Source organism: Tenrec ecaudatus, chromosome 10 (assembly GCF_050624435.1).
Source record: "Tenrec ecaudatus isolate mTenEca1 chromosome 10, mTenEca1.hap1, whole genome shotgun sequence".
NCBI classification, from domain to species: Eukaryota; Metazoa; Chordata; class Mammalia; order Afrosoricida; family Tenrecidae; genus Tenrec; species Tenrec ecaudatus.
The window spans coordinates 114,721,324-114,748,460 of NC_134539.1; the positions used below are offsets into that span (position 1 = coordinate 114,721,324).

Sequence of the window (27,137 nt, forward strand, 5' to 3'; positions counted from 1 at the left end):
GCGAACATTTGATAAATGGTATTGATAGAGTTCAACAGCCAGCCAACTAGAAAAGACACTATGTCCATGAGTCAAAGAAAAACACACGAGCCGTTTCCTTTCTTACTGGGCTTAGGAGGCCGTTCTCGCTGATTCAGCCCATAAGCTAGAAAGGAAAAGATTGGTAAACTGAACTCTTAGAAAACAAATGAAACACAATTTTCTGATCGAAGGATAACAGCACCATGAGTATGCACAACCCTATGATACATATTTCTGTAGTTTTCTTTGGTCATTTGAAAAAGTGGATTATGATTCAGAGAGTAAGAGTAACTTTGGAAATTTTTGCTGCATATTGTCAAATACTTTTCAGAATGCATATTGCGATTTAAGATATTTTGCCATTTGTCACCTCTTTCGTCATCCTGTCATTTTTGTCAATACTCAATGGGCAAGTACAAAGTTTATGAGTAACTGTTCTTTTCCCCCTTCCTTTAAGGCACCAGGTACATGAAAAAGAAGAGTTCAAGGCTTTGAAGACATTAAGTATTTTCTACCAAGCTGGGACTTCCAAAGCCGGGAATCCTATTTTTTATTATGTTGCGCGCAGGTAAGAAGAAACACTATGTTTTTCTTTCTCTGAGTGTAGAGTGTTAGCATGATAGCAAATCCAGAGTAACAGCCAGCTTGGGTTTTCACTTGTGACATGACAAATCGAAAACAAATTTACTTGGTTAAATGCCCACTCTGTTGGAAAATGGTGCTCAGCATTTTAGAAATTGCTTTTCAGATCAGTCTGCCCATTTCATATCAACTTTTCTTCCTATATCACTTTTTAAAAATATTTCCTACAATGGAGTAATTACCACGAGTAAAAAATGGCAAATAATTTTCTTTCTTTCAAGGTTTAGTCTGATTAGATCACTTCAACAATGTAGTAAGAAGCTTTATATGTGCAGACATAAAATTGTAGGAGCTTGTATATAAGAACTTGTAGAAATAAGCTGTGGACGCACTAGGGTGATTCAGACAATCATTTAGAGGCAGTTTACGAAATCCCTGTGAAGACGGCTCATGAAAGCGATGGTGTTGGTTCATGCTGTCTTCAGTCCAGGCTGGTTCCTGACGTGCCATGGTGGAAATACTATGCGCTTCTTCTCAATGCCAGTGTACTTGGTCATTTTACTTGTTCCATTTGGTATGATGTAAGTCCATGGCAATCGAACCTTAAACATAATGTGATGTGATAGAGGAAACAGTAATTTCGGGATCTCACGGACTTTAATTACTCTTCATTCTGCTACTGTTTATTAGTAATTATACTTGAGGAGTGGCAAACAATTAATGTGCTTGGCTGATCACCAAAAGATTGGTGGCTCAAGTCAACTCTGAGATGCCTGAGAAGATTGTTCCACTTTAAAGAATTAGATGGATTGTCATTCTACTCTGTATATACATGGGTTCCGCCCAGTCAGAATCAACACACTGGCTGCTGCTATTCTTGGTTTTTTAATGTAGTACTTAAATCTTTCTGAATTCAATCACATTGATGAATTATATCCGTAGATTTGATAGTTATGGATGACAAAATGTAACCATTTATAGGAAGTAAAGTGAGGTTGGAAGTGTTGCCTGTATTGGAATTTATTTGTTTTACGGTCAGGCAGTGATCTTTATTCAAAAATAACCATTTGATACAATCCACAAAGCACAGGTTCCTTTATAAATTATTGAGCTTTCTTTTTAATGTACCTTCATTAGTTTCATGTTTTCATCCCTTCTACTTTGTTAATTTGTTTAATTGGATAATTCAGATAATACTGCTGCTCCTTGCATTTTGTTGTTTCCTTCCCTCTGGGACAAGAAGCCTAACTAGTAAGGATCAGTGTTAGGCTTCAGTTGTTGGTCTGTCAGATAGTAGCTATCATCTGAACAACTACACAGTTAATAATAGCAAGCAGCAGTATTTGCCGTATTACAGTTAGCATAATTGTTGCTGTTTTCTACTGTACTGATATATCAATATTATCACATACTCATGAAATCTGATAACACAGATGGGTGTCTTGTGTCTTAGAACATTGTAGTTTCTTACTAGAAAACAAAAATCAAACTCACTGCCTTAGAGTCGATGTGAAAATATAACGACCCTATAGGACAGGGTAGAACTGCCTCTCTTGAGTTTCTGAGACTGTACTATTACTGGTTTCGAACTGCTGACATTGCAGATTGCAGCTGAACATGGATCCACTCCACAACGCCACTACCTTTCTTCTTAGTACATTACCACTTTTTTCTCTGAACAAGTGAAAACTGTCCCACTCCACATCATCATTTAGACCGACTCGCCGCCACACAAGCATGCTCTAGTTAAATGCCACTCACATTATTTCTTTAATGTAAGTATTTGTCTTTTATCTCAGTTTAACAAATAATTTGGAAGACAATGGTATTTTGCTTGTTTTTATTTAATAGAATAGTTCATATTTTTCATATATAAAGACAGAAACCATCCTATTAATACATTTCCACAATTTAAATTTACAACCAAATATTTTTCAAGTGTGCTTATTGTCATTCAGCATGGAATAACGAAATAAGGTAAGAATACAGGCAGTTCATTTAAGCTCAAATGCACACAAAACAGCAAAAATATTGTAAAAGAAAAGAAGTAAATGCTATCCTTTGGATTGAGTATGGTGCCATCATTTGTCCCATACTTAATCTTCCTGGTTGTTGCTGTCTTTATAATCATTGTTGTCTTCACAGTTTTCTTAGGTGTCCAGGTCATCTTGGTATTCCAAGTCATCTTAGGATTCCGGGTGGTCTTGAATTTGAGGGCCCTGTTGGAATTTGGGGTTGTCATAGAATGCAGGGTCTTGTAGTGCGGGGTCATCTTGAGAGTTGAGTCCATTGTGGGCGTTGGGGTCATCCGGGGAGTTGAGGTCATCTTGGGAATTGGGGTCATCCTGGGAGTTGGAGTCATCTTGGGAGTTGAGGTCATCTTAGGAGTTGGGGTCACCTTGGGAGTTGACGTCATCTTGGGAGTTGGGGTCATCCTGGGAGTTGGGGTCATCTTGGGAGTTGGGGTCATCTTGGGAGTTGAGGTCATCTTGGGAATTGGGGTCATCCTGGGAGTTGGAGTCATCTTGGGAGTTGGGGTCACCTTGGGAGTTGGGGTCACCTTGGGAATTGGGGTCATCCTGGGAGTTGGGGTCATCTTGGTAGTTGGGGTCATCTTGGGAGTTGGGGTCACCTTGGGAGTTGGGGTCATCTTGGGAGTTGGGGTCATCCTGGGAGTTGAGGTCATCTTGGGAGTTGGGGTCATCTTGGCATTTGAGGTTTGCATAGAAATTGAGATTGGAGTTGTTCCCCATGTATTACCAATAAACATGATGAGTAGGCTGACCAGTGATCGTTTGAACATCATTTCTTTCTGTTTCAAAGTAAAGACATTTAACATATGGACCACAAACAAATACGCAAATCTCTTGATTGTATTCAGTCATTAAATTCATTGTATGTAAATATTTACTTGTTCATTGATTATTAATGAACAAATGAATAATTTTTCTTTTTTGTACACCTTGCCTGTCTACTAACTTTGACTGTGGATGAGAGATTATTTAGAGATTAAAAGGAAGCTTCCTTTTTTAAATTAAAAAATATAAACAATAAAATTCTTGACATGCAGTGTAAAAAATATAGGGGTATAAACTCTATCTTTCTATCCACATCATAAACCAAACCCCAAAATCACTGCTATTGAGCTGATGCTATACCCACACACACCCTCTGCCTGCCACCCCATTGGTTTCTGAGACTGTGACTGTTTACAGTAGTAGAAAGCCCCCTGTTTATCCTGAATAGACTGGTGGTTTCGAACTGCTGACCTTGTGGATCACAGCCTAACTCCTAACCATTACACCAATCTAGTGCAGGCAAAAAATGAGAGACAATTTTGGAAGGTAGAGTGATAAAGCAAATATTGAAACCAATACTATCAATTTCTTGGCTTTCTCATAGAATTTATTCCAAAGATTTAAGACTCATTTAACCTTTATTCCAAAGATTTAGATTATAAATTTGGCATCATTTCTTTTTACTCAAAAAACAAAATGAGGTTAAACCACAGGTTTCAGTTTCCCCAGTGTTGGCTTAGGATGTCTTCATTTTTTTCCCATTAAACAAAACAAACTAGTTTTTAGAGACTATCCTAATTTTTTAATATACAAGGAAAGCTAGAAATGATAAAAGTCAACCCCTTCATTTCGCCAATAGGCTCGGACATAGGTGAAGATGCATAGCTACTAATAACCAGAATCAGACCCCGAGTCTGAGTATTAGAGCATTGTGAAAGCATTACGTGGGCATGCGCACGCACATACACACACTTACTAGTAAACTATTTTTAAAGTAAGAGTAATTTACCTTTATTGTATATTAAAATCGGAGCCATGCCATATTGGAAGTAATGCAACCAGCCCATGTTGGACATAATTAAATAAGTAAATATTCTTTTTGTTTTTTAAACCATAAATATCACATCTTAACTTTTAGACACTTTATGTGTGCAGAAAAAAAGAAAACCTTACATGTGCTAAAAGTTGCATGTGGCTCTAGCACACATAAAGATCTCAAATTATTATTACCTGTGAGTAGTCTTTCCGTCTTTCCCTGAAGAATAAAAGTTTATGCCTTTCCAGTGCCCAATAAGGAATCTAATTTCCTGCACACTGCCTACTCTTTAAGTACAGTTAGTGAGGAATCACGTGTTGTAAACTTGACCTGTCATTTGCTCTTGAGCATCCTAATGAGTGGTTTCTAGACAGCCACTTTGAACACATGGGCTTTGGCCAAGATCAAGGAACGCAAAGACATTTGGAAGAAAATCTCACTTATTGAAAGAGCTCACTCAATACCACTTAGTTATACCTCATATCAGTGTATACATTAATGAATTTCCTAGCTAGATTGGCTATAAGTAGATGAATATACTATTTTGCCTTCTATAGTTTTCATAACTTAAGTATATTAGAAATAGATTCTGTTGTAAAGCAACTGTGTTATTTTGAATTTTAAAAAATAATTGAGGAATGTAGCATTCTAGAAATTTAATATCCAAGAAATGAAGTTAGACATAAGACCGAGTGAAGGATTGCATATAAATCAAATTCAGAGGTTTTAAATTTTTATATTTAATGTATTAAACCACCTGCTTTAAAGCACATTAAATAAATTCTTGAAAAAATTTTCTCTTTTTGTCAGTCCTTTTCTTCAATAATTTAACTTACTGGAAAGTTGAGTTAAATTGTGTGAATGTTTTCATCATGCCGGCCAGCATTATTTAAAACTCGTAGGGCTGTGAACAATGATGTTGACACACAAGGAAATTGCTACATAAATGGCAAAAGTACAAGTCAGTACATGTTCCTCATTTGTTTCACTTTGCTGTGTTTTTTCCCCCTCCTGATTGAATAGAGCCTATGTTTTCTATTGTATGGTACATAGAATCTCGCTGACTGGAGGTTAGCGTGGCCAGAGCTAAGAAGTGAAAGATCTTTGACAAGCAAAGCAGATGGGAGCCAAGGTAGCAAAGATCACGGACCAGCCTCTGGCACTGTCCATTCTGTGCGTATTTGTTCACTCTGGTGTTTCCTTCTGAGATGGCACCCTCTCTGTAAACCTTCCCCATGCTCTAACCTTTTAAAAACCAGTCATCGTTATAGAGCTGTGTACTTCTAGGGCCCTTAATGAGAATCTGCTTTTTCCTATAGGAATGTCATAACCCCGTCCCCCTTCCCATCTCATATTGTCAAGTGCCACCTCTTTTACTATGTAGAGTCAAAAATCAAAGAACAATGGATCCACTGAAACATTTTCTGTTTGTTTCTTTGTGCCTAAATCTATTATCATTAATGCTGCCTAAAATAATCATTGAGACATTTAGTCATAACACCTTTCCTGCATGAGTATCATAAATCTGAAAGTCACAACCCTCTATTATTGCTCTTTTAGGAGTCTCATCATTTGGTTAACCAGAGTCATAATGTACATTTATAATCCCTTATCTGTGATTATGAAATCTAAGATCCTCTATAACAGCGGTTCTCAACCGGTGGGTCACGACCCCTTTGGGGGTCAAATGACCCTTTCACAGGGGTTGCCAATTCATGACCATAGCAAAATTGCAGCTATGAAGTAGCAATGAAAATAATGTTATGGTTTGGGGGCTGCGGTCATCACATGAGGAACTGTCTGAGAAAGGAAGATGTGTATGTATGTACTAGGAAGGTTGAGAACCACTGCTTTAAAGCCTCAGGTTTTGTCAAAGAAGTTCTACGCCAAAACTTATTTGGTTGGAAATACCAGGCCTGTACTGACCGAGTCTTTTGTTATCTTTGTTGTTATCATCTTCATTGTCTTGCTTGGTGTTAATCTGCTTTCTGCAGACATAATTGTTAATCTGTAGTGGCCATGGAGCCCACTCTGACGCATGACGCCCCAGGGACAAGCCTGGTCCTGGGCTTGCTTTCAGGAGTGTGGCTATGCTCGTCCATTGTTGCAGCTGTTGTGTATCTTGAGTGCCTTCCGTCCTAGGGGCTTTACCTTCCAGCAGTGTATTGGACCTTTTATTGGGATCAATAACATCTTCACTGGCTAATTTTCAGAAGTCGCTCTCAGAGGCCTTGTTCCCTAGTCTGGGAGCTCTGCTGAAACCAGTCCACTACGGATGACACTGCTGGTATTTGTAATCCTGGTCGATAAGTGGTTGCAGAAATGTGGTTGTGTGTCTTTGAATTGTTTTATGCGCATCGTGACCCTGTAGGAGAGAGCCTGTGATCTTGATGGGAGCAGATCGCTAGATCATTTTTGCAGTGGAGCCACTGGTATGATCCAAGAACCAACATTTAGTTAGCAGCTGAGTGCTTAACCATTGTATCAGCAAGGCTGTATGCAGAAATATTAGTAGAGTCAATTAGGAGGTACGATGCCAGCTTCCACTGGGCTGCTCCATAGCACACAGTGAGGCAAGTATTTAGAGTATTTGTGCTTCTCCCCTTCCTTCAGGGCTCATTGCTTTATACTTTGGTACTTAGGCAGCACTGTGTCAATCAAATGTAGATTCCTGTGATACGTGCCACTTCCAGATCTGGTATGTAATTTTTCACCCGTCCTCCACCACTGCTTTGTGAACTCCTACTAGAAGCCATGAGGCCTAGAAAGTGACGGGCCTACATGACCTGATGTCAGCAGAAAATAAACTTCAGTGTCTTAAGTCACTGATATTTTTAGGGTGTTTTAGGGTGTTTGTTAACCTTTGTTATTATAGCTATTGGCATAACAACTTTTTTGCTTTTCCAAATCCACTCTCTATTCTTCACCCTACCCTGTTCCTTGAGACTAATTTGTGGGAAATCTACTATTGGCTGGCCCCATGGGAAAGACAACCAGGGGACTAGAAAGGAGGAGTAAGTTTGGGGTTACCTACTGCTGCTATTCAGTCTGCATGCTGAGCAAATAATCGGAGAAGCTTGATTATTGAAGAATTCATCAGGATTGGAGGAAGGTTTATTAACAGTATGCAGTATGTAGAGGACACAAGCTTACTTGCTGAAAGGGAGGAGGGCTTGAAGAACTTGCTGATGAAGATTATAATTCCATGTAAAGACAACCAAAATCATCACATCTGAACAAGTAGATAATATGATAAATGGAGAGAAAATTGAAGTAGTCAAGCACTTGCGTTTTATCTTAGATCCACAATCAGTGCTCATGGAAGCAGTAGTCAAGAGATCACATGACATGTTGCATTGGGTAATTTTGCTGCACAAGACCTCTTTCAAGTGTTAAAAAGCAAGAATGTTACTTCAAGGACTGCGGTGTGTGCCTGACGCAAGCCATGAACTTTCAATCACCTCGCATGCATGTGAAAGTTGGACCTTGGCTAAAGAAGACAAAAGAAGGATTGATGCATTTGGTCTGTGGGGCTGGTGAAGAATATTGACAGTGTCACAGACTGCCAGAAGGACAAACAGATGTTTGGAAAGAATACTGCCAGAAGGCTCCTTAGAGGCAAGGATGGTGATATCTTTGTCTTACCTGCTTTGGACATGTTGTCAGGAGAGACCAATCAAGCTTGGCATCAAGCTTGGCAAAGTCGAGGGGTAATGGAAAAGAGGAAGACTCTCAACAAAGTGGATTGATGGGCACAGTGGCTGCGGCAGTGGGTCCGAGCATGAGGACGAGTGCGAGGACGGTGCTGACCGCGCAGCGGTCCCTTCTGTGTACATTGGGTTGCTCGGAGTTGGAACCGAGTGGAGAACACCTAAGAACAGTAGTGCTGCTATAACAGAAATGCCACCTGTGGGTGCCTTTAGCAAACATTTCTTTTCTCACAGGCTAGGAGGCTAGAGTTCAGAGAGCCATCTCTAGCCATGCTCTCTCTCTCTCTTAGTTCCAGAGGAAGCTCCTTGTCTTGTTTCTAGGGTTTTCAGACTTGCTGCTGAGACTTTGCCTTTCCACCCAGATGTAATGAATCAGAATCTACATTTTAACAGGATCCCCAGGAGAGTCTTAGAACGCCACACATGATTCTTAGGTACACTGGTATGCCTCCCGTAATTAATGTGAGCGTACCGTCAAGCTCTTTTTTTCTTTTTAAAGGAAATCGGCTTACTGTTTCCAGTCTCTTGTAGCTCGGGCCACGGGATGGATACAGGCAGGTGAGGCAGAGGACCTGGTTTAGGGCTTGGACTCTTAAGCTTTGGTCAACTTTGGGGTACAAGGGTTTGCTGATCTTTCTCAGTCAGGTGGAACAACAGGACAGGTTGGGCTGGGCAGTCTCTGCTTCCTCCCCATGTACTTCCTCTCGACTCCTGCCCCTGCTGCCCACATCCTCCAGCAGCAGCAGTGACCAAGACAACTGGAAGCAAGCTCCCATAAGTTTTTAATATGGTGTTCACCCAACATCCAAGTCACAGAATGCCCCCTTTCACAGAACACAGTGTGGCCATGCTTAAAACTGTACATAGGAGCCCCTGGAAGGCTTGTTGAGATGTAGATTCCAATAAAGTGTACCTGGGGTAAAAAAGACAAATTCTCAGCAGAGGGTCAAACTGGCATGAACATGCTTAATACTCTCCTTTCTTGGGCTGCTATTTCTAGCTCCTTGATTTTGACTGGGTATGGCATTTGGGGTCCCCCATCTCTGCTTGCTTGCTCCGTCTCATCTTTGATATCTCAAAACAGATTGACTTAAGACACACCCTGAACTAATAACTCATTCATGAACATTACAAAACCCATTCCCAAATGGAATGATAACCACAGTTGTAGCGGTTAGGATGTATAATACAGTGGACACAGTTCAATCCCAAACACACCCCTTTGGTGTCCCACCTTGGGGTTACTGTGGGCTGGCTGCATCTCTCCATGAAGATTCTAGTTTCTCTTAAGCGACCCTTTGTGTTTCTGGTTTTTGGTAACTGTTCATCCTTTTCAGTCTAATATCTCACTGTCTTCTCTATTAATTTATGATATCTATCCCACACTGAGTGTGCATTCTATTTTCTGGGGAAATTCTGTGGCAAACAACATATGTCATATGCAAATAGTATATTACCTTCCTTAAAATGTGAACAATTTTAAGTTCAGAACTATATCTTGCCCCCAGCAGTGTCAGATAAGGTATTATGGATCTCGATTGAGTTGTTTAGTTTATTTTGAGTATTAATTTCGATAACAATGACATGCTATTTCAAAGAGTGCCCAGTATCATCACCCAGTTGATTCAAACTCATTTGCCCTGTTATAAAATGGAATAGAACTAGCCATACCATTGCCAAGATTGGAAATCATTTTGGAAACCCGTTGCCTCAGCTCTCTCCACAGACTGGTAGGTTCAGACCATGGACTTCTGGCTCAGCAGCTGTGCCCTTCAGTGAGTGTGCCGCCTGGGCGTCCTCGAATATCCAGCCCCTGGGAACCGTGTGACACAGGGTAGCTACTTGGTGCTGTAAGAATAACAGCTGGCTCACACAATGTCTGTCTCATACATCGAGATTTCTCAGATTACAGCTGGAGCTTTGGGACTAGTGAGCAATACTTTTCTTTACATTTGTATATTACCTCGAGTTGACCTACTGTTTTCTGAGGCTGAATGGATCAGTCAGATAGCAAATAAGTCTCAAATATCAAATCCACTTTTTCTGACACCAACTGAGGGGATATAACAAATCCCCACCTTCCACTTCTCCGTTCAGTTCTGACACTAGCTGTCCACACGGCACTTCTTCCTTTGACCCTAATCACCAGAGTTAGAGCTTAGAGGACATGGTCAGCCAGACTGCAAATTAGGCCATTTGGAGGAGAAGCTTAAGTTTGTGAGTCTACACAACACGCTCACATGGCTATAAATTTGGGGTTTTCCCATTACCCCTTTAGAATGCCAACCACAAGCTTTCAGGGGTTCCCAGCCCGTCACTTGTGACCCAGGTCAGGTACCTTAAATTGCCAGGACGATTCGCACAAAGGGCTCTATTTGTCATGAGAGTTTCGTCGTAGGAAACGAGGGTACAAATGAAGGAGGGGAGATGACTAGGGCAAGAGCTGGACGGGTCTCAGTACATTGAGGGGCTCATCATAGAAGGGAAGTTCCAGGATTCTCTACGGTTGTCTCTAAAAGCAAGTTTAAAGACACCCATATTCTTTAGGTAAGGTTAGTGTCAACTCCACAGATGTGTTCCCAAGAGTTTAGTCCTCACACATTGATGCTTTAAAAACTCTTAAGACGGTGAAGACAACAAAGGAATACTTTAAAATTTTAAAAAAGATGATGAATAGTAATCTGATTTGTAAAATTACTTGGATAAGCATAAATTTCATTTGAAAAAAGTACTTTATTGTGAGTTGAAAAAGGTTTACAGAGGAGATCATCAGTTTTATATTCTCCAATTCAGACACATTTTGTTTCATGTCATTCATTGTATAATCCCCTCAGTGTAACATTACGTAATCCACTTCTGTGTGTCCTGTTCCCACTCCACCTGCTTGAGGATTTTTGAGTAGCAACTTTAATGATACTTAAAAAAAATCATTTTATTGAGGGCTCGTAAAACTTTTATCACAATCCATATATACATCCATTGTCTCAAGCCCATTTGTACATACATTACCATCCTCGTTTTCAAAGCATTTTCTTTCTGCTTGAGCCCTTGGTATCAGCTCCTCATTTTCCCCCTTCCTCCCCCTCCCACACTCCCTCACGAACCCTTGATAACTTAAGAATTTTTATTTTTTCATATCTTACACTGACCAATGTCTCCCTTCACCCTTTTTTCTATTGTCCATATCCCTGGGAGGGGGTTATAGGTAGATGCTTGTGATTGGTTCCCTCTATCTCCCCCCACTTTCCCCTTCCCCTCCTGGAATGGGATTTGTAGAGTAGAATTAGGGTCATGATAGTGGTGGGGCAGAAGGGTAAAGAACCGGAGGGAAATTCTATGTTTCATCAGTGCTACACTGCACCCTGACTGGCCCGTCTTCTCTCCACGAACCTTCTGTAAGTTGATGTCCAATTGCTTATAGTTTGGTTTGGGGCCTCCACTCTGTACTCTCCCCCACCACCCCCCATTCACAATATGATTTTTTTGTTCTTTGATGCCTGATACCTGATCCCTTCGACACCTCATGATCACACGGACTGGTGTGCTTCTTCCATGTGGCCTTTGTTGCTTCTGAGCTAGATGGCCGCTTGTTTGTCTTCAAGCCTTTAAAATCCCAGACACTATATCTTTTGATAGCCGGGCACTACCAGCTTTCTTCACCACATTTGCTTATGTACCTGCTTGGGAAGGTGAGCACCTCAGAGCGCCGTATTATTAGAACAAAGTGTTCTTGTGTTAAGGAAATACTTGAGTAGAGGTCCATTGTACATCTGCTTCCTTAATACTACACCTATAAATATATGTACATCGATCTATTTCCCCATCATAACATGAGGGAGAGGGGAGCGGGGAGGGAGGGGAAAAAAAAGAGGACCTGATGCAAAGGGCTTAAGTGGAGAGCAAATGCTTTGAGAATGATTGGGGCAGGGAATGTGCGGATGTGCTTTATACAATTGATGTATGTATATGTATGGATTGTGATAAGAGTTGTATGAGCCCCTAATAAAATGTAAAAAAAGAAAAGGAAAAAAAATGATTAGGGCAAAGAATGTACAGATGTGCTTTATACAATTGATGTATGTATGGATTGTGATGAGTTGTGTGATCCCCTAATAAAATTTTTTTTAAAAAAAACAAAGAAGCAACTCTTAAGTGGATGCTTCCCTTCCTTATAAATGCCTGAGATCATAATTCTCTAAAAAATATACTATAATAACCACATGTGTGCTGCTATTATATATTATTAAACTGTGATTTAAAAATACAAAAATACATATATTTACATACATACATGTTTATATCTAGACCTCTATAAATGCTGTTTGCCTCCTAGCTCTTTCCTCTATTTCCTTTGACTTTCCTCTCGTCCCACTGTCATGATACTTATGATGCAGCTTCATGTAGTTTTCCTTTCGGTGGGCTCATTGGTGAGTTTTCTATGAAAACAGAGGACTGACCCTTTTCTAGAATGGCAGTTGTGTGTTGGCAGTGGCAGGTGGTGGTGTTTACTTGGGAGAAAGCGCTTGAGGCTGGTGGAGCCATCTTTGTGCTCCCTGCACCCGTGATTTGTGTCCCTTTGACTTGTCGTTTTAAGTTTTGAAATGAATTTATGTTTTGGATAGTTCTGAAAGCAATCTATGATTTTAAGATTAGAAAATTTGATCATGCTACTGATAGATTTTGACCTGAGTTTAAAAGTAGAGCATCAGAAACGTGAGTCGTTGGTAGCAGCTAGTGTGGACATGTGGTTTTCCAGTGTGAAGAATTACTTTGCTTGGAGACCTCTGAGAAAGGGAATATGCAACATCCATGCAAAAAGCAGGCTATTCAGTTCCAGTTAAATGTGAGCTGCCCTTTGGGGCTGTACGTGAGCATAATTCTCTGTGAGAGTAAGCCGTTCGTTACAGAAATCATCTACACGCCCCTTAATGGCAGGCCATGTGAGGTGAGGGCAAATCTTTGAACAAGCTGTCCTCCTGTTGGTATAATATGATACGTCTGTTATCTTATTTCAGCTTTTTGTCATTATCAATGAAAATGGTGATTTGATTTTAAAAGGATAATCTCCTTTCTCTTGTATAATAGTATCCCAGGTACCTTGATTTTTAAGAAGGAGCCTTGACATCAGTCTTCACATATATGTGCTCTTACTACAAATATCTGATTAAGTCCCAATGATTTTACTTAAAAAATATTTTATCCTCATTACTGCAGCTTCATTTGATATCTTCGTCATTTGTGTAGGCCAGGCTCTGCAAACTTTATGTCACAGGGACAGATTATAACTATTTTAGACTTTATAAACCACTTAAAGTTTTTTTTTACATACGTATGCATATATGCATGTATATCAGGGTCCTGGGTGGTGCAAACTGGCGAATAGTGAAAAGGTTAGTGATTCAAATCCACCCGACACCGTGGAAGAAAGGTCTGGCAACCTAGTTCTGTCAGGTGCAAGCATGGGAAATCCTGTGGGGTTTAGTCCCGTCTGGCCCCGTGGGGCTGCCATGAGTCGGAGTCTACTCGATGGCGGTGGGCACATGTGTGGGTGTGCCCGTGCGCTTACACACGCAGATTTTTCTCTATTTTAACGCTTTAAATACGCAAGAGCCTTCTTAGCCTGCAGGCCTTCCTAAGTAGGATGCAAGAAGTGTACCAGCAGTAAGTGCATTGTCAGCTAACCTCTATAGACTATTGGCAATAGCTTCTTAATTGGCTTCTTTGCCACCAGTATTTTATCCCGTATCCTACCTCACTGCTGGAACGATCTTTTTAAAAGATGCCCAGGACCCTTTCAGACAGGGTTGGCCGGGCTGTGAGCTGCAAGAAGTGGATCACCCGCTCTGTCTTCCAAGGTACCTTAGAGTGGCCTGGAACTTTAAGCCTCTTTGATTTGTAGTCAAGAGCATAACCATTTGTACCACCCAGGGACTCCTCTTATGCTTTATACCATCTATAATGTGACATACAATTTATTGACTTTCACTGGGCAGCATTTTGTATTTATACCATAAGTGGAAAGCCAGTAGTGACTGCCCTAAATAGAAAACGGGTAAATAAAACTTGCACAGTATCTCACACCCACTCAATTGTATATGCCCCACTTTAAAAAGCCACTGGCTTATAAGATAGTCTTTGTCCTCTACATCTCTTAGAAGTCTCTTCATAACATGTGATGCTGCTCACATTACCTGCAAGATGACTCTATTGAAGCACAAGATTGAAAATCGTTTTGTTAAGAGGACAGATGCTGGTCCTGTGCTGTGGAAATCTAATGGCCATGCAGTTCCAAGTACACGTGTCTGTGCTGCAGGGCTGCACCCAGGAGAGCGTGCTCATGACAGGTGGCTGAGGGTGTCAGGAAAACACGAAGAGCTTGTCAGAGCCACGAGTGCCGACGAGTATTCTGTATGACACTTTATCGCGGCAGAAAATTTGTCTTACAACCATTTGTCTTGATTGGTCATTTAAATGTAATAAGAAATAGTTAATGGTTATAGCATGTACTAGCATGTAGAGAGGGACACACCAGATTTTAGTTTTTAGGTTTCACCTTATGCTGCAGCTAGAGCAACTCAGCTGTGCCCTAGTGCCCTGACCTCCTCCCATGCCTCTCTGCTTTTGCCAGTACGTACCTTCTATCTAGAATGTTCTTCCTTTAACAGAGGACAAACTCCTATTTTTTACTTCAGACCCATCTCAGTTACGTGTCCTCTGATTTGTTGGCAAATGTGTGGTTCTAATAACAGCTTCATTGAGATAAAACTTACCTTTTTAAAGTATAAAATCCAGTGTTTTCTAACATATTTACAAAATTGTGCAGTCATCACCACTATCTACCTTTAAACATTTTTGTCATCTTTAAAAGAAACTTTCCATGTCTATTGGTCCCCTCCGTGCTTGTGAACTTGACAACCACTAATGCGCTTTGTGTCCCTATGGGTTTGCCTCTGCCGGGCTTCCTTCCTGTAGGAAGGGCATCACACAGGATGTGGGTCACGGTGACGATCTTCTTTTACTTTACATAATGTTTTCAAAGTTGATCCATAGTGTGGCATATATCTGAATTGCCTTTTTTAAGGCTAAGTGGTATTCCATTATTTGTATACACTATATTGTATTTATTCATTCACCACTTAATGGACATTTCCATTATTTATTCTTTCGGGTTATTCTGAATAATACTTTATTAATATTCATGTTCAGGTATTTGCACGCACATGTTGTTTCTTTAAAATATATACCTTGGCATATAATTGTTGGGTCTTAATGTAAAGGAGCCCTGGGAGTGCAGAATTAAATGTTCAGCTGTTAACCAAGATGTCAGCAAGTTGAATCCACTTGCCATTTTCCAGGAGAAAGATATGACAGTCTGTTTCTGTCATCTGTCAGAGATGCTCATGTGTATAAGAGAAAGCTTTATATAAAGAGCAATTGTATATTGAGAAAATATTCCAGCCCAGTCTAGATTAAGTCCCTAAGTCCGATATTAGCCCATGTGTCCAATACAAGTCCACGAATTCCTCTGTAGACTCACACAGCACATGCAATGATGCTGAATGCAGGAAGATCACAGGCCGGTGGTGGAGGTATCATCTCAGCCCTGGTGTGGGTCTCCACGTGGCTCCTCCAGCTCCAGGACTCTGGCTGTCATCAGCATGGTCCCATGTAGCTTGTCAACAGGAAAGTGTCAGGCAGAGAGAGTGTGTATCCTATCTCTAGGGAGGAAGAGAGGAGGTCCCACAATCCTCAGGAGAAGGCCATGCCCACGGGAGGCATCCATCAGGCTGTGACCTGACTGACAGGCTAGACTCCACCCTTTCGCTCATATGTAGCTGCCATAATGTCCATAAAGATTGCAGCCTTGGAAACCCTATGGGGCAGTTTTACTCTGTCCTATAATGTCGTTATGAATCATAATTGATCTGATGGCAACTGGTGTGATTAACATTTGGAAAAACTGCCAAACCCTTCCAAAGTGATTGTACCATATTACATTTCACCAGTAATGTCTGAGAGGACAGTCCAGTTTCCCCAATCCACACCAACACTCATTATTGTCTGTCTCAGCCAGGTTTAGTGAGTCCCTCTTCCTCTTCAAAACCACAGCCAATTCTATATTATTTTGGAATATTATTTCTTGGTTCACATATGAGACTTTTAGCTCTTCAGTCTAAGGCAGATGTCTTCATCTAGGGACAAGAGAATTTAGCAGAATATGTAGCATTTCATAGAACGCTTAATAAATGGACCTACCTTTTAATGATTGCAAAAAATGGAAACAGTCATGGATACTGTTAAAACAAACTACCAGTTTTAGTTACAGATAGATACACATGACTATGGTTTTGAGGGCTGCAGATTGGACTGAAGAATAGTGGGAATTCTGAATTGAATCAAAAGCTTTCCTGAGTGTGGCTGTTTTCTGTGATTCTTGGTTTATAGAAGTATAGTGGTCTTAGGCGAAACCGGGCTGCAGATTAGTCTACAAAGATGATTTAGTGATTTATACAGACAATAATATAATGGTCACTGGCTAGCCATTACGTCGATTCCAACTCACAGTGATCCTCCTTAGGGTTTCTGAGGCTCTGAGTCTATATTGGAGCAGATCACTTCGTCTCTCTCCCTTAGACAGCTGATGGGTTTGAATTCCTGACCTTGCAGTTTGCAGCCCAGTGCTTACCTGACAACACAACAAGAGACAATATTTCATTGTTAAAGCAAGAATGATCACCTGTGACCATTGTAAAAAATACAAAGAAAAAGAAAAAACCCACTATGAGGAAATACAAGCCTATAAGTAGAAGAAATTCTTTTTCAGCAGTGACTTGCTTTCTTTGATTGTTTGCCATTGGCGTGGGGAAATGCATTCAGGTACCTGAATTGATGGAACTGGTAGATGGGTGTGGCTGTGTGCCAGTTACTCTTACACTGAGTAATATCTCAGGAGCAGTAGTGGTCACTGAGGCTTTGGTTGGCAAAAAGGGCCTTCCTTCCATGTGGTTATTGTGGCATGTGGCATGCTTGTATTCCTTTAATGCTGTTTTGTTTTTTCTCTGTGAATGAGAGGTGATGAAATCTTAGTATACGATTTTCTGTTGAGGCAGGCATTTGACAAAGATTTGAACTCCCTCAGACTTGTAGAAGTTTCTTTGTTTGAACTGTAACTATGGGCAACAGAAATGCAAAGTGGAAAACTGTATTTCCTGGCACTGAGCCTTGCCTTAGACTTTCTGATCCTTGACCTTGAGAGACTCGTGTAAAATACTTAGATGATCTCCTTGTTTTACTAGAAATCACATTTCCCGATAGGGTAGAGTAGGCCTGCTCCTTTGCTTCCCGAGACCGTCAATCTTGACGAGAACAGACGCGTCTCATCGTTCTGCCCTGGAGTGCTTAGTGAGCTTGAACTGCTGACCTCTCCTTTTCTCTTAACCTGCTACATCCTTCTGGGAAGCCACAGGTGCTTGAAACAGACTTAAAATTATTTTGATTTGAACAAGAACCAGTTTTTCTGCTTTGTGTATGTGTGTTTAATTTCTGTGCTTTAACTTCATCAATAACTAAAACAAATTTAGAATATCATGTCAGGAGTTATAGAAAAAGATTAATGGGTGAACTGGGCACATGTCTTAATTGTTTCCTAAGTATGCTTAATGGCGTGAAGGTGTTGAATAAAATTATATTTCTGAAGTTTCTTAAAAACCTCACTTTGCACCACAGTTTTCAAAGCGTGAAGCACACTTATCTGCTTAACACAGTATTAACACCTGAGGTGGCATTTATTTGTTTCTCTGACTGGTTTCCTGTAGGCTGTCTTCTTGTACTGAGTTACTGATGTTACTGACGGGCATCAGAATAATCTCTCTCTAGTGTCGATCTACTAGTGATGCCCCAGAGCAAGTGTCACGTAACAGCAAGGTCATAGCCTTCATTCTTGTACCTTTATTTGGTCTCTCTTTTTTCTGGGTAATGAAGGTGTGACTTTGGCCTAAGTAAAAGAGTCCAGACTTTGATCAAGTGCAAGTTTGGTTAACATAGCCCACCATTTTACCTCTTTGATCTATGTTATTCATTTTATTATATGTAAATGGAGATAAGGATGAAAAAACAAACACACAAACATACCAGATGTCAAAATTAAAAGAGCGAGTAAGGGGTTGTCAGGAGTAAAAAAAAAAGCGGGGGAGAGGTATGTACTGAAGAGGAGATAGATATTATCGTGGAATGCCTGGTGGCAAGAGGAGCACATGGTGAATTAAGCGTGACTAACGTTTTGTTTATTTGGACTGAAGAATGTGAGGAAGCTGGAAAGGGTGAGATGATTGTGTAAAACAAAACGCAGGTCCCTGATAAAGGACCCGTGCTTGGGAAACATCGTGTCAAAGAAACAGAGGCCTTCACAGAGATGGATTAACTCAGTGCGGCCACTGTGGGCTCAGGAAGAGGAACGGTGGTGCGGGTGGCACAGGGGCAGTCAGTGTTGGCGTTATGGCCTCTACGGGGTCGCCATGAGTCGGAACCTAACAACCTGAAGAGAGCCCAAGGTTCGATCACATAGTAAGCCTGTGAAGAGTTTGGGCCTTTTCTTTGGCATGGGAAATTCATGAAAGGTGTTTGTTTCATTTTGTTTTTCTTAAAACTGAGACAGTATCAGGTGTGGTTAGATTAGAGGAGCGACCCTGATGGAATTGGCCGTATAGACTGAAAGGAGGAGCACAGTGGACATGTGCTTCTGAGAATCCGAGGCTGCCTGTCGCTCATCTTGATCTTGGAACAGCCTCTCGTTTACTGGCCGTCGCTTTCTGTTCAGAGTTCTTTGATGTTCTCGTTTCTCTTCTTGACCCACTGAACCTAGACCCTTTCACATTATGTCAGTATTTCTTATATTCCTTGTCTGTCAAGGATGAGATAGGAAAGAAACCATTTGGCATACAGTGATAGTGATTTGCTGTACATCCCCCCCCAATATTTTAAACTTTATTTTATTTATTTAAAAATTTAAAATTTTTATTGTAAATTGAGTGAAGGTTTAGAGTGGACCATCCGTTTTATATTCAACAATTTACAAATATTTTGTTTATATTCACCTATTACAATTCCTTTATAAAATCTCATTGCTCATCCCACTTCCTGCCTTTATTTCCTGTTTCTATTCCATCTTTTTTCCTGGCCCTCTGTCCTTGGATAAATGCTTTTCTCTTCATCTTAAATTCCACATCTGAAGGTTAACTAAGGACCATAGTTTTGAGTGGGTTCCACGAATTTCTACTCAAGCAGTAAGCCTCTTTTATAAGTCTGCGTTTTCGTTCACATTTTTCTCCCACTCTATTCAGGACTTTCTAATGTGATCCTTATCAGAGCAGTGGTGTACTTGTTTTTATACTTATCTCTGCAGTAGTTATTATTTTTTTCTTTTTTAATAATTTTATTAGGGCTCATACAACTCTTATCCAAATCCATATATACATCAATTTGCAGTGATTATTTTTATACACTAACATTTTATCTTACATTCATGTTTTTCGACATTTTAACCGTATAAAAAATTCTGCATACATGTTTTTAACATTTGCATAGTATTCTGTTTGTGAATCATCCATTTGCTTAATTTCTTTTTTATTAATCATTTTATTGGGGAGCTCTCACAAATCTTCTGACAATCCATCATTCATTTGTATTAAGCACACATGTGCATTTGTTGTCATCAACATTTCCCCCAAAAAGTTTCTTAATCACGGCGACTTGACATCATTTCTGGGTTGCTCGCTATTGGAAAGACTGCTGTGATCTCTCTAAGACTAACTAGGGTAAAAGTGCAGATGTTTTAGTTTTCTGATTATTCTCAAACTGCTGTTCAAATGTGGCATTGTAATAGACCTCGATTTCTGATACTTAAAAAACCTTTACTGATTTCTTAGTGAGAAATTAGATACATTTTTATTGCATTTCTGGTTTGTTTTATAGTTGGCCATATTCCTACATGATTACTAAGGACCATGTTTTCTCTTTTGTTAAACATTCTTTGTTTTCCATTTCTTTTTCATTATTGGAAGAAGGAGTTCATTGGTCTTCTTGTCAACTTTATAAGCTCATTAAGAATCTTATTTATCTCATTCTTTTTGAATATTTTTTACCAGGTTAGCAGTTTCAGTATAAAGAAATCTTGGAATTTTGTGTTGACAAATTTATTGATGGTATCTTTATTATTCTTACCTCCAACACCCTTTTCTAATTAGGGGGGTGGCGAGAGCCTTTCCCTTGAAGATATGTACATTAAAAAAATTATTCGTCTGTCCCCGTTACTTTCTTTTCTAATGTTATCTTTTGAATTTTTGCACTTTTCCAACTTCTTAAACACTGTTCACTGAATGTTTCCACTTACTGAATTTCCTCTTCTAAATCTAAGAACACTTGAAAACTTACTGTGTACTAGGGACTATTTTAAGCAATTTACATATCTTGTCTCATTTTTTCCCTCATAAAAATGATATGACAAGGGCACCGATGAAAGATACAACTTTCCTCTAGTTCTTTAATGCTCCCCCTCCCAGTATCATGACCCTAATTCTACCTTACAAATCCAGCTAGACCAGAGCATGCACACTGGTACAGATAGAGCTGCAAACACAGGGAGCCCAGGACAAATAAACTCCTCAGGACCAATCATGAGAGTAACGATACCAGCAGGGGAAGAGGAAGGTGGGGGGGGAGGGGGAACCGATCCCAATGATCTACGTATAACCCTCTTCCAGGGTGACGACAACAGAAAAGTGGGTGAAGGGAGACATCAGTCAGTGTAAGGCATGAAAAATAACAATTTATTCATGAGGGGAGAGAGAGTGGAGGATGTAGGGGGGGGAATGTGCTGATAGCAAGGACTCAAGTAGAAAAAAATGTTTTGAAAATGGTGATGGCAACATATGTACTGTATAAATATGCTTGACACAGTGGATGGATGTATGGAACGTGATAAAGAGCTGTATGAGCCCCCAATAAAATGATTAAAAAACAAAAAGTTACAGTATTAGAAACTCACAGGAAGCAGTTCTATCCTAGTTTCCAGGGCAGTGATTCTCAACCTGTGGGTCGTGACCCCTTTGGGGGCCGAATGACCCTTCACAGTGGTTGCCTGATTCATAACAGTAGCAAAATTAGAGCTATGAAGTATCAATGAAAATAATTTTATGGTTGGGGGGGTCACCACAACAAAAAAGAAACTATTAAAGGGTCACGGCCTGCGGAAGGTTGAGAACCACTGCTTTAGGGTCACTATGAGTCGGCATGGACTCGATGGCAGTAAGTCTGGCCTTTAGCTTGGTTCCCACATATGCCTGATACACAGGCAGGCCTCTCCTTCGTTCAAGGGTTGTGGGTCTAGAAACTGTAAATTTTTTAAAAAGTTATTAAATCCATGTTAAATCATGTGACAAAATGGAGTCATAGAGAGGCATTATACTAAAGATTACACAGCTAATACGTAAAACTTTATCATGTATTGAGTTTTCATATGTGTGACCTCTGTACTCTAGTTGCTATCGTTTCAGTATCATCTACTTTTATGCCATTATGATTATGCCAGTGATAAAATAATCAGTAATTCATAGGTCTAAAAAATAAGACTAATTTAAACAACCATTACTTATATTTATTTGCCAACCACTAATGCCAAAGAGGAGATGTAGTGTTTATGCATTAGACTGCTAACCATAAAGTCATCAGTTTGAAACCACTAGCCACCAGATTGGAGATAAATAAGGTTTTTTCCTCTCAAAAATACTGTTTTGGAAACCCACCGGAACACTGCTCAGTCCTATGGGATTGCTATGAGTTGGAATGGACTCAGTTGCAGTGAGTTAGGTTTGGGGGCTTTTTGAGAATGCCAAGAATGAAGAAACTGAGTATTTCTTTATCAACTTTTCCAGTAGAGATTGAGCAAATGTGCAATCCAGGTGCATTGACAATTACTATAGACTGGAATAAGAAAGTTGGAAGGAAAAAGAGGACCTGATGCAAAGGGCTTAAGTGGAGAGCAAATGCTTTGAGAATGATTGGGGCAGGGAATGTATGGATGTGCTTTATACAATTGATGTATGTATATGTATGGATTGTGATAAGAGTTGTATGAGCCCCTAATAAATTGTTTTAAAAAAAAAAGAAAGTTGGAAGGATAATTGGTCATGGAAAAATAGAGTCTTGATGACTTGATGCTCGAGATGGTCTGATAGAATTTTGCAAGACCAGTAACTTATCCATTGCAGATACCTTTTCAACAGCGTAATGGCAACTGTACACATGGTCCTCACTGGATAGGATATACAAAATCAAACCCAGTATCATGAGACCGAACAAGACTAGAGGCTGAAGATTAAACCATTAATTGCTTATATACATGTTGCAGCTGAAATGAAGAAAACCAAAGCAAGTCCATCAGAGCAAAAATACAATCTACAGCATCCCCCACCTGAATTTAAACATACTCTCAAGAACAGATGCGATGCATTGAACACTGAAAATTGAAGACAAGATGATTTGTGGGAATCCATCATATATGAAAAAATCAGAAAATCATTAAAAAGATGGAAAAGAAAGAAAATGTCAAAATGAAGATCAGAAGAAACCCTGAAATTTGCCCTTAAGTGTGGAGTTGTGCTAAAGTGAAGAAAGGATGAAGTATAAAAGCCGAACAGGTTTCAAAGGGCTGCTCAAGAAGATAAGGTAAATTATTATAATAGAATGTACAAAGGCCTGAAGTTAGACAACTTTAAGGGAAGAAAATATTCAGCATATCTCAAGTTGAAAAAAACTAGGAGGAAAAAAATTCAAGCCTCAAACGGCTGTACTGAGAAATTCTATAGACAAACATTGAATGATACAGGAAGTATCAATCAAAAGAAGATGGAAGAAACTTATAAAGTCACTGTACCAAAAAGAATTGATTAGCATTTAAGGAGGTAGCATCACGATTTGTTGGTATTGAAGGACATCTAAGCTGCACTAAAACTTTGCTGCCACCCCACCCCACCCCCAAAGAAAAACAACAATTCTAGAAATTGATGAATACCAATTGAAATATTTCAACAGGTGGATGCAACCAGAAGCATCCACTTGTCTGTGCCAAGAAATTGGGGGGTCAGCTAACTGGCAGACTCAACGAAGGCTGATCTCCTTACTGTGGAAATGATTTAGAAATATCAATATTACATACAAGAAACATTTTTTAAGATAATTTTTACATGGTTGCAGCAGTACATTAACTGAGAGCTGTCAGAAATTGAAACCAGATTCCGGAGACGATGTAGAGAGAGGGGTATTGTTGCTGATATCAGATGGATCTCGGCTGAAAGCAGAGATTCTCGGAAAGATGTCTACCTGTGTTTTATTGCTATGCAGAGACATTTGACTATGTGAGTGTTGAGAAGTTCTGCACATTGCAAAGAATAGGAATCTCAGACCACTTCAAAGTGACGATTTGGAAACTTTACACTGACTAAGAGGCCAATAGGAAAAGGGAAAATGTGTACTCAGGGTTGTATCCTCTCACCATTCTTATTCAGTCTGTGTGCTGCGCAGATCATCAGAGAAGCTGAACTCTATGAAGAACTTAGCATCAGAATTGGAGAAGGCTCATTAACAACTTAGATATGCAGATGACACAACTTTGCTTTCTGAAAGTGATGAGGACTTGAAGTACTTACGGTTGAAGATCAAAGACAAAAACCTTAAGTATGAATTACACTAAACACAAAGAAAAAAATCTTCACAGTGGGACCATTAAATCAACTTCATGATAAATGGAGAAAATATTAAAGTTGTCAAGGATTGCATTTTACTTGGCTCTGCAATCAGTGCCCATGGAAGCAGCAGTCAGGAAATCAAAGGATGTATTACATTGAGCAAATCTGCTTCAAAGCAAGGCGATAGCACTATGAGGTCTAGGTGCAACTGATCCAAGCCATGGTATTTTTTAGTCACTTTATTTTTTGTGAAAACTGGACAGTGAAAAGGAAAACAAGAAGAATTGATGCCTTTGAATTGCAGTGTTAACAAAGAGTATTAAATATTCCATGCACTTACAGAAGAGCAAATAACTTTTAGAAGTGCAGCCAGGATACTTCTTAGAAGTGAAATGGTTAAGGTTTTGTCTTGTGTGCTTTGGACATAACCAGGCCCTGGAGAAGCTCTTCAGATTTGGTACACGGTCAGCCGTGATGGTGAAGACCCTCGGGGGAGATGGGTTGACACAGTGGCTGCAATCGTTGGCTCAAACATAGTAGGGCCTGTGAGGATAGTGTAGGACTAGCCACTGTTCTTTTGTTCAGGGATTGTTCTGAGTCAAAACCAACTCAATGGCACCTAAAACAATTATAACTGATAATCATTTTATTTTCCTCTCAGCAAAGATCTGATGAATGCTTTTTTTTGGGGGGGGGGGTGTTGTTTGCTTCTCCAGATCTGAGCTTAATTTATGTAGTGTCCTAAAAAGAATTTTAACTGTAATATTTATTAGAATTTCTTTAATCCAGAAACTATACTGGAATGAATTGCATTTAGCTTTCCCCCATGTGGTCCTGCATATCTCATGTAAATGTTATTTCTTGGGATTTATATCTTTTGGGTTATTGTGTCTTCCCCCTTTACTTTCTGATTATTTGTTGCCAGCATATGAGAAAGCCATTGAAGTTGTCACACTTAATTTGTTATTAGTTATTTTTAATTAGTTGTTATTATCAAGGTTTTCCTGAAGACTCCTTTAGATATATAACTATTTTTATCTTTTAGTAAATGCTCACATCTCTTTTTTTCGTGTCATGAAATATCTCAAGAAAATCCTCAAATGTTACAAAAATGAGGAATTCTATTTATTCTTATTGTGGCTCTGATTTTAAGAGAAGTATTACTTAATTTTCACTGTTACATAAATATTTACTCCTGGTTTACATTCCATGGAATCATTCCCTATCTAAGTCTGGAAGTATTTTATAAGGAATGATCTTATGAAAGACTGACTGTGTGACATTTTGCTTTCAAGTCAAGCAATCTGTTATTGCTTCACAGGAGTACTATTATTTTTTAATCATTTTATTGGTGGCTCATACAGCTCTTATCACAATACATACATGCACCCATTGTGTCTAGCATTTTTGTACATTTGTTGTCATTATCATTTTCAAAAGTTTCTATTTGAACCCTTGATATCAGCTCCTCATTTTCCCCCACCCTCCCTAACGAACCCTTGATAACTTAGGAATTTTTATTTTTTCATGTCTTACACTGACCAATGTCTCCCTTCACCCACTTTTCTGATGTCCATACCCCTGGGAAGGGGTTCTATGTAGATCCTTGTGATTGGTTCCACCTAACTCCCCCACCTTCCCTTCCCCTCCTGGTATGGCTACTCTCAATATTGGTCCTGAGGTAGTTTCTGTCCTGGATTTCCTATGTTCCAAGCTCTTACCTGTACCAGTGTATGTGCTCTGATCCAGCCAGAATTTGTAAGGTAGAATTGAGATCATGAGAGTGGGGTGGGGTGGGGGGAAGCATTAAAGGACTAGAAGAAAGTTGTATGTTTCATCGATGCTCTACTGCACCCTGACTGACTTGTCTCTTCCTTGTGACCCTTCTGTAAGGTGATGTCCAATTGCCTACAGATGGGCTTTGTGTCTCCACTCTGCACTCCTCCTCATTCACATTGATATGATTTTTTTAGTTCAGGGTCTTTGATGCCTGATAACCTGATCCCATTGACACCTCATGATCACACAGGCTGGTGTGCTTCTTCCATGTAGACTTAGTTGCTCCTCATCTAGATGGCCACTTGTTTATCTTTAAGCCTTTAAGACCCCAGATGCTCTATCTTTTGAAAGCCAGGCACCATCAGCTTTCTTCACATTTGCTATGTACTCATTGTGTCTTCAGTGATCATGTCGAGAAGCTGAGCATTATAGAATGCTAGGTTGTTAGAACAAGGTGTTCTTGCTTTGAGGGAGTACTTGAATAGAAGCCCAATGTCGATATGCTACCTTAATACTTAACATATAAATATATGTACATAGATCTATTTCCCTATCATTATATATTTATATGTGTACATGCCTGTATTTAGATCTTTGCCTCCTAGTTCTTTATTTCCTTTTACTCTCCTCTTGTCCCACTATTATGTTTGGCCTTTATTCGGGTTTCAGTAATTCCTCTCGGGTACATTGGACTTGATCAAGCCCTACCAGGCATCCTATACCCTCCTCACCATCAATTTTAGATCACTTGTTGTTCCCCTGTCCCTGGGTTAACACCAACTTCCTTTCATCCACCTCCCCCTCTCTCGTGCCCTCCGGAACCATGGTCCCTTTGTTTTCTCCCCTGGATTATTTATCCCACCTGTCTTATCTAGATAAACATGCAGAGACAATACTAAGCACAAAAACAAGACACAACAAAAAAACTACAAAAAAAGAAAAGAATAGCCTATAAATAGTTGCAGGTCTGTTTGTTGACCTTTAGGAATGTTTTATGGTTGAGTCTGATGGGGTGCCACACCCTGGCCCCAAAGTCTATTTTTGGTGTTCCTGGGGATTTCATTACTTTGCTCCCTTGCTGCTCTGTTGCACACCCTTAGTATTTCACCCACGGTGTGATGGGGTCATATTGGCACAGTTCCTGCACTGTCTCCAGTGTTGTCCCTCACAGCGATAAGGGTCAGTGATGGACGCTTTGTCTCGGGGTGGGGCCCCATGCATTGGCTTCTCTGAGCAGGCGTATTGTCCTTCAGGATTGGTAGGCCAGGATGTGTTCCACTTTCTCTCCTTTCCTCTTCGTTTGCTCCTGTGCTCTGATCAGACGTTTCTCTCTCCCTGAGCTGTAGCTTCAGTGCTGTCCTCCGTAGCGCAACCTTCATGCTGGTGTGTGGCATTCACTTCTTGGCGCACGGGGTTGAAGTCTGGTCCCTCTCTTCCTCTCCTGTGGAGATAAAAACAACACCCTCCCCGT

General features: G+C 40.0%; 1 protein-coding gene across 4 annotated transcripts in view; it reads left to right on the forward strand.

Annotated features, from left to right (window-relative positions):
- Positions 1 to 27,137, forward strand: part of NF1 (neurofibromin 1) — a 268,504-nt gene that overhangs the window by 150,166 nt on the left and 91,201 nt on the right. For all 4 annotated transcript variants that reach the window (XM_075561360.1, XM_075561359.1, XM_075561358.1 and 1 more), the window contains one exon: positions 479 to 589. In XM_075561360.1, coding sequence (XP_075417475.1) covers positions 479 to 589 — 111 coding nt within the window. The remainder of the gene's footprint in view (positions 1 to 478; positions 590 to 27,137) is intronic.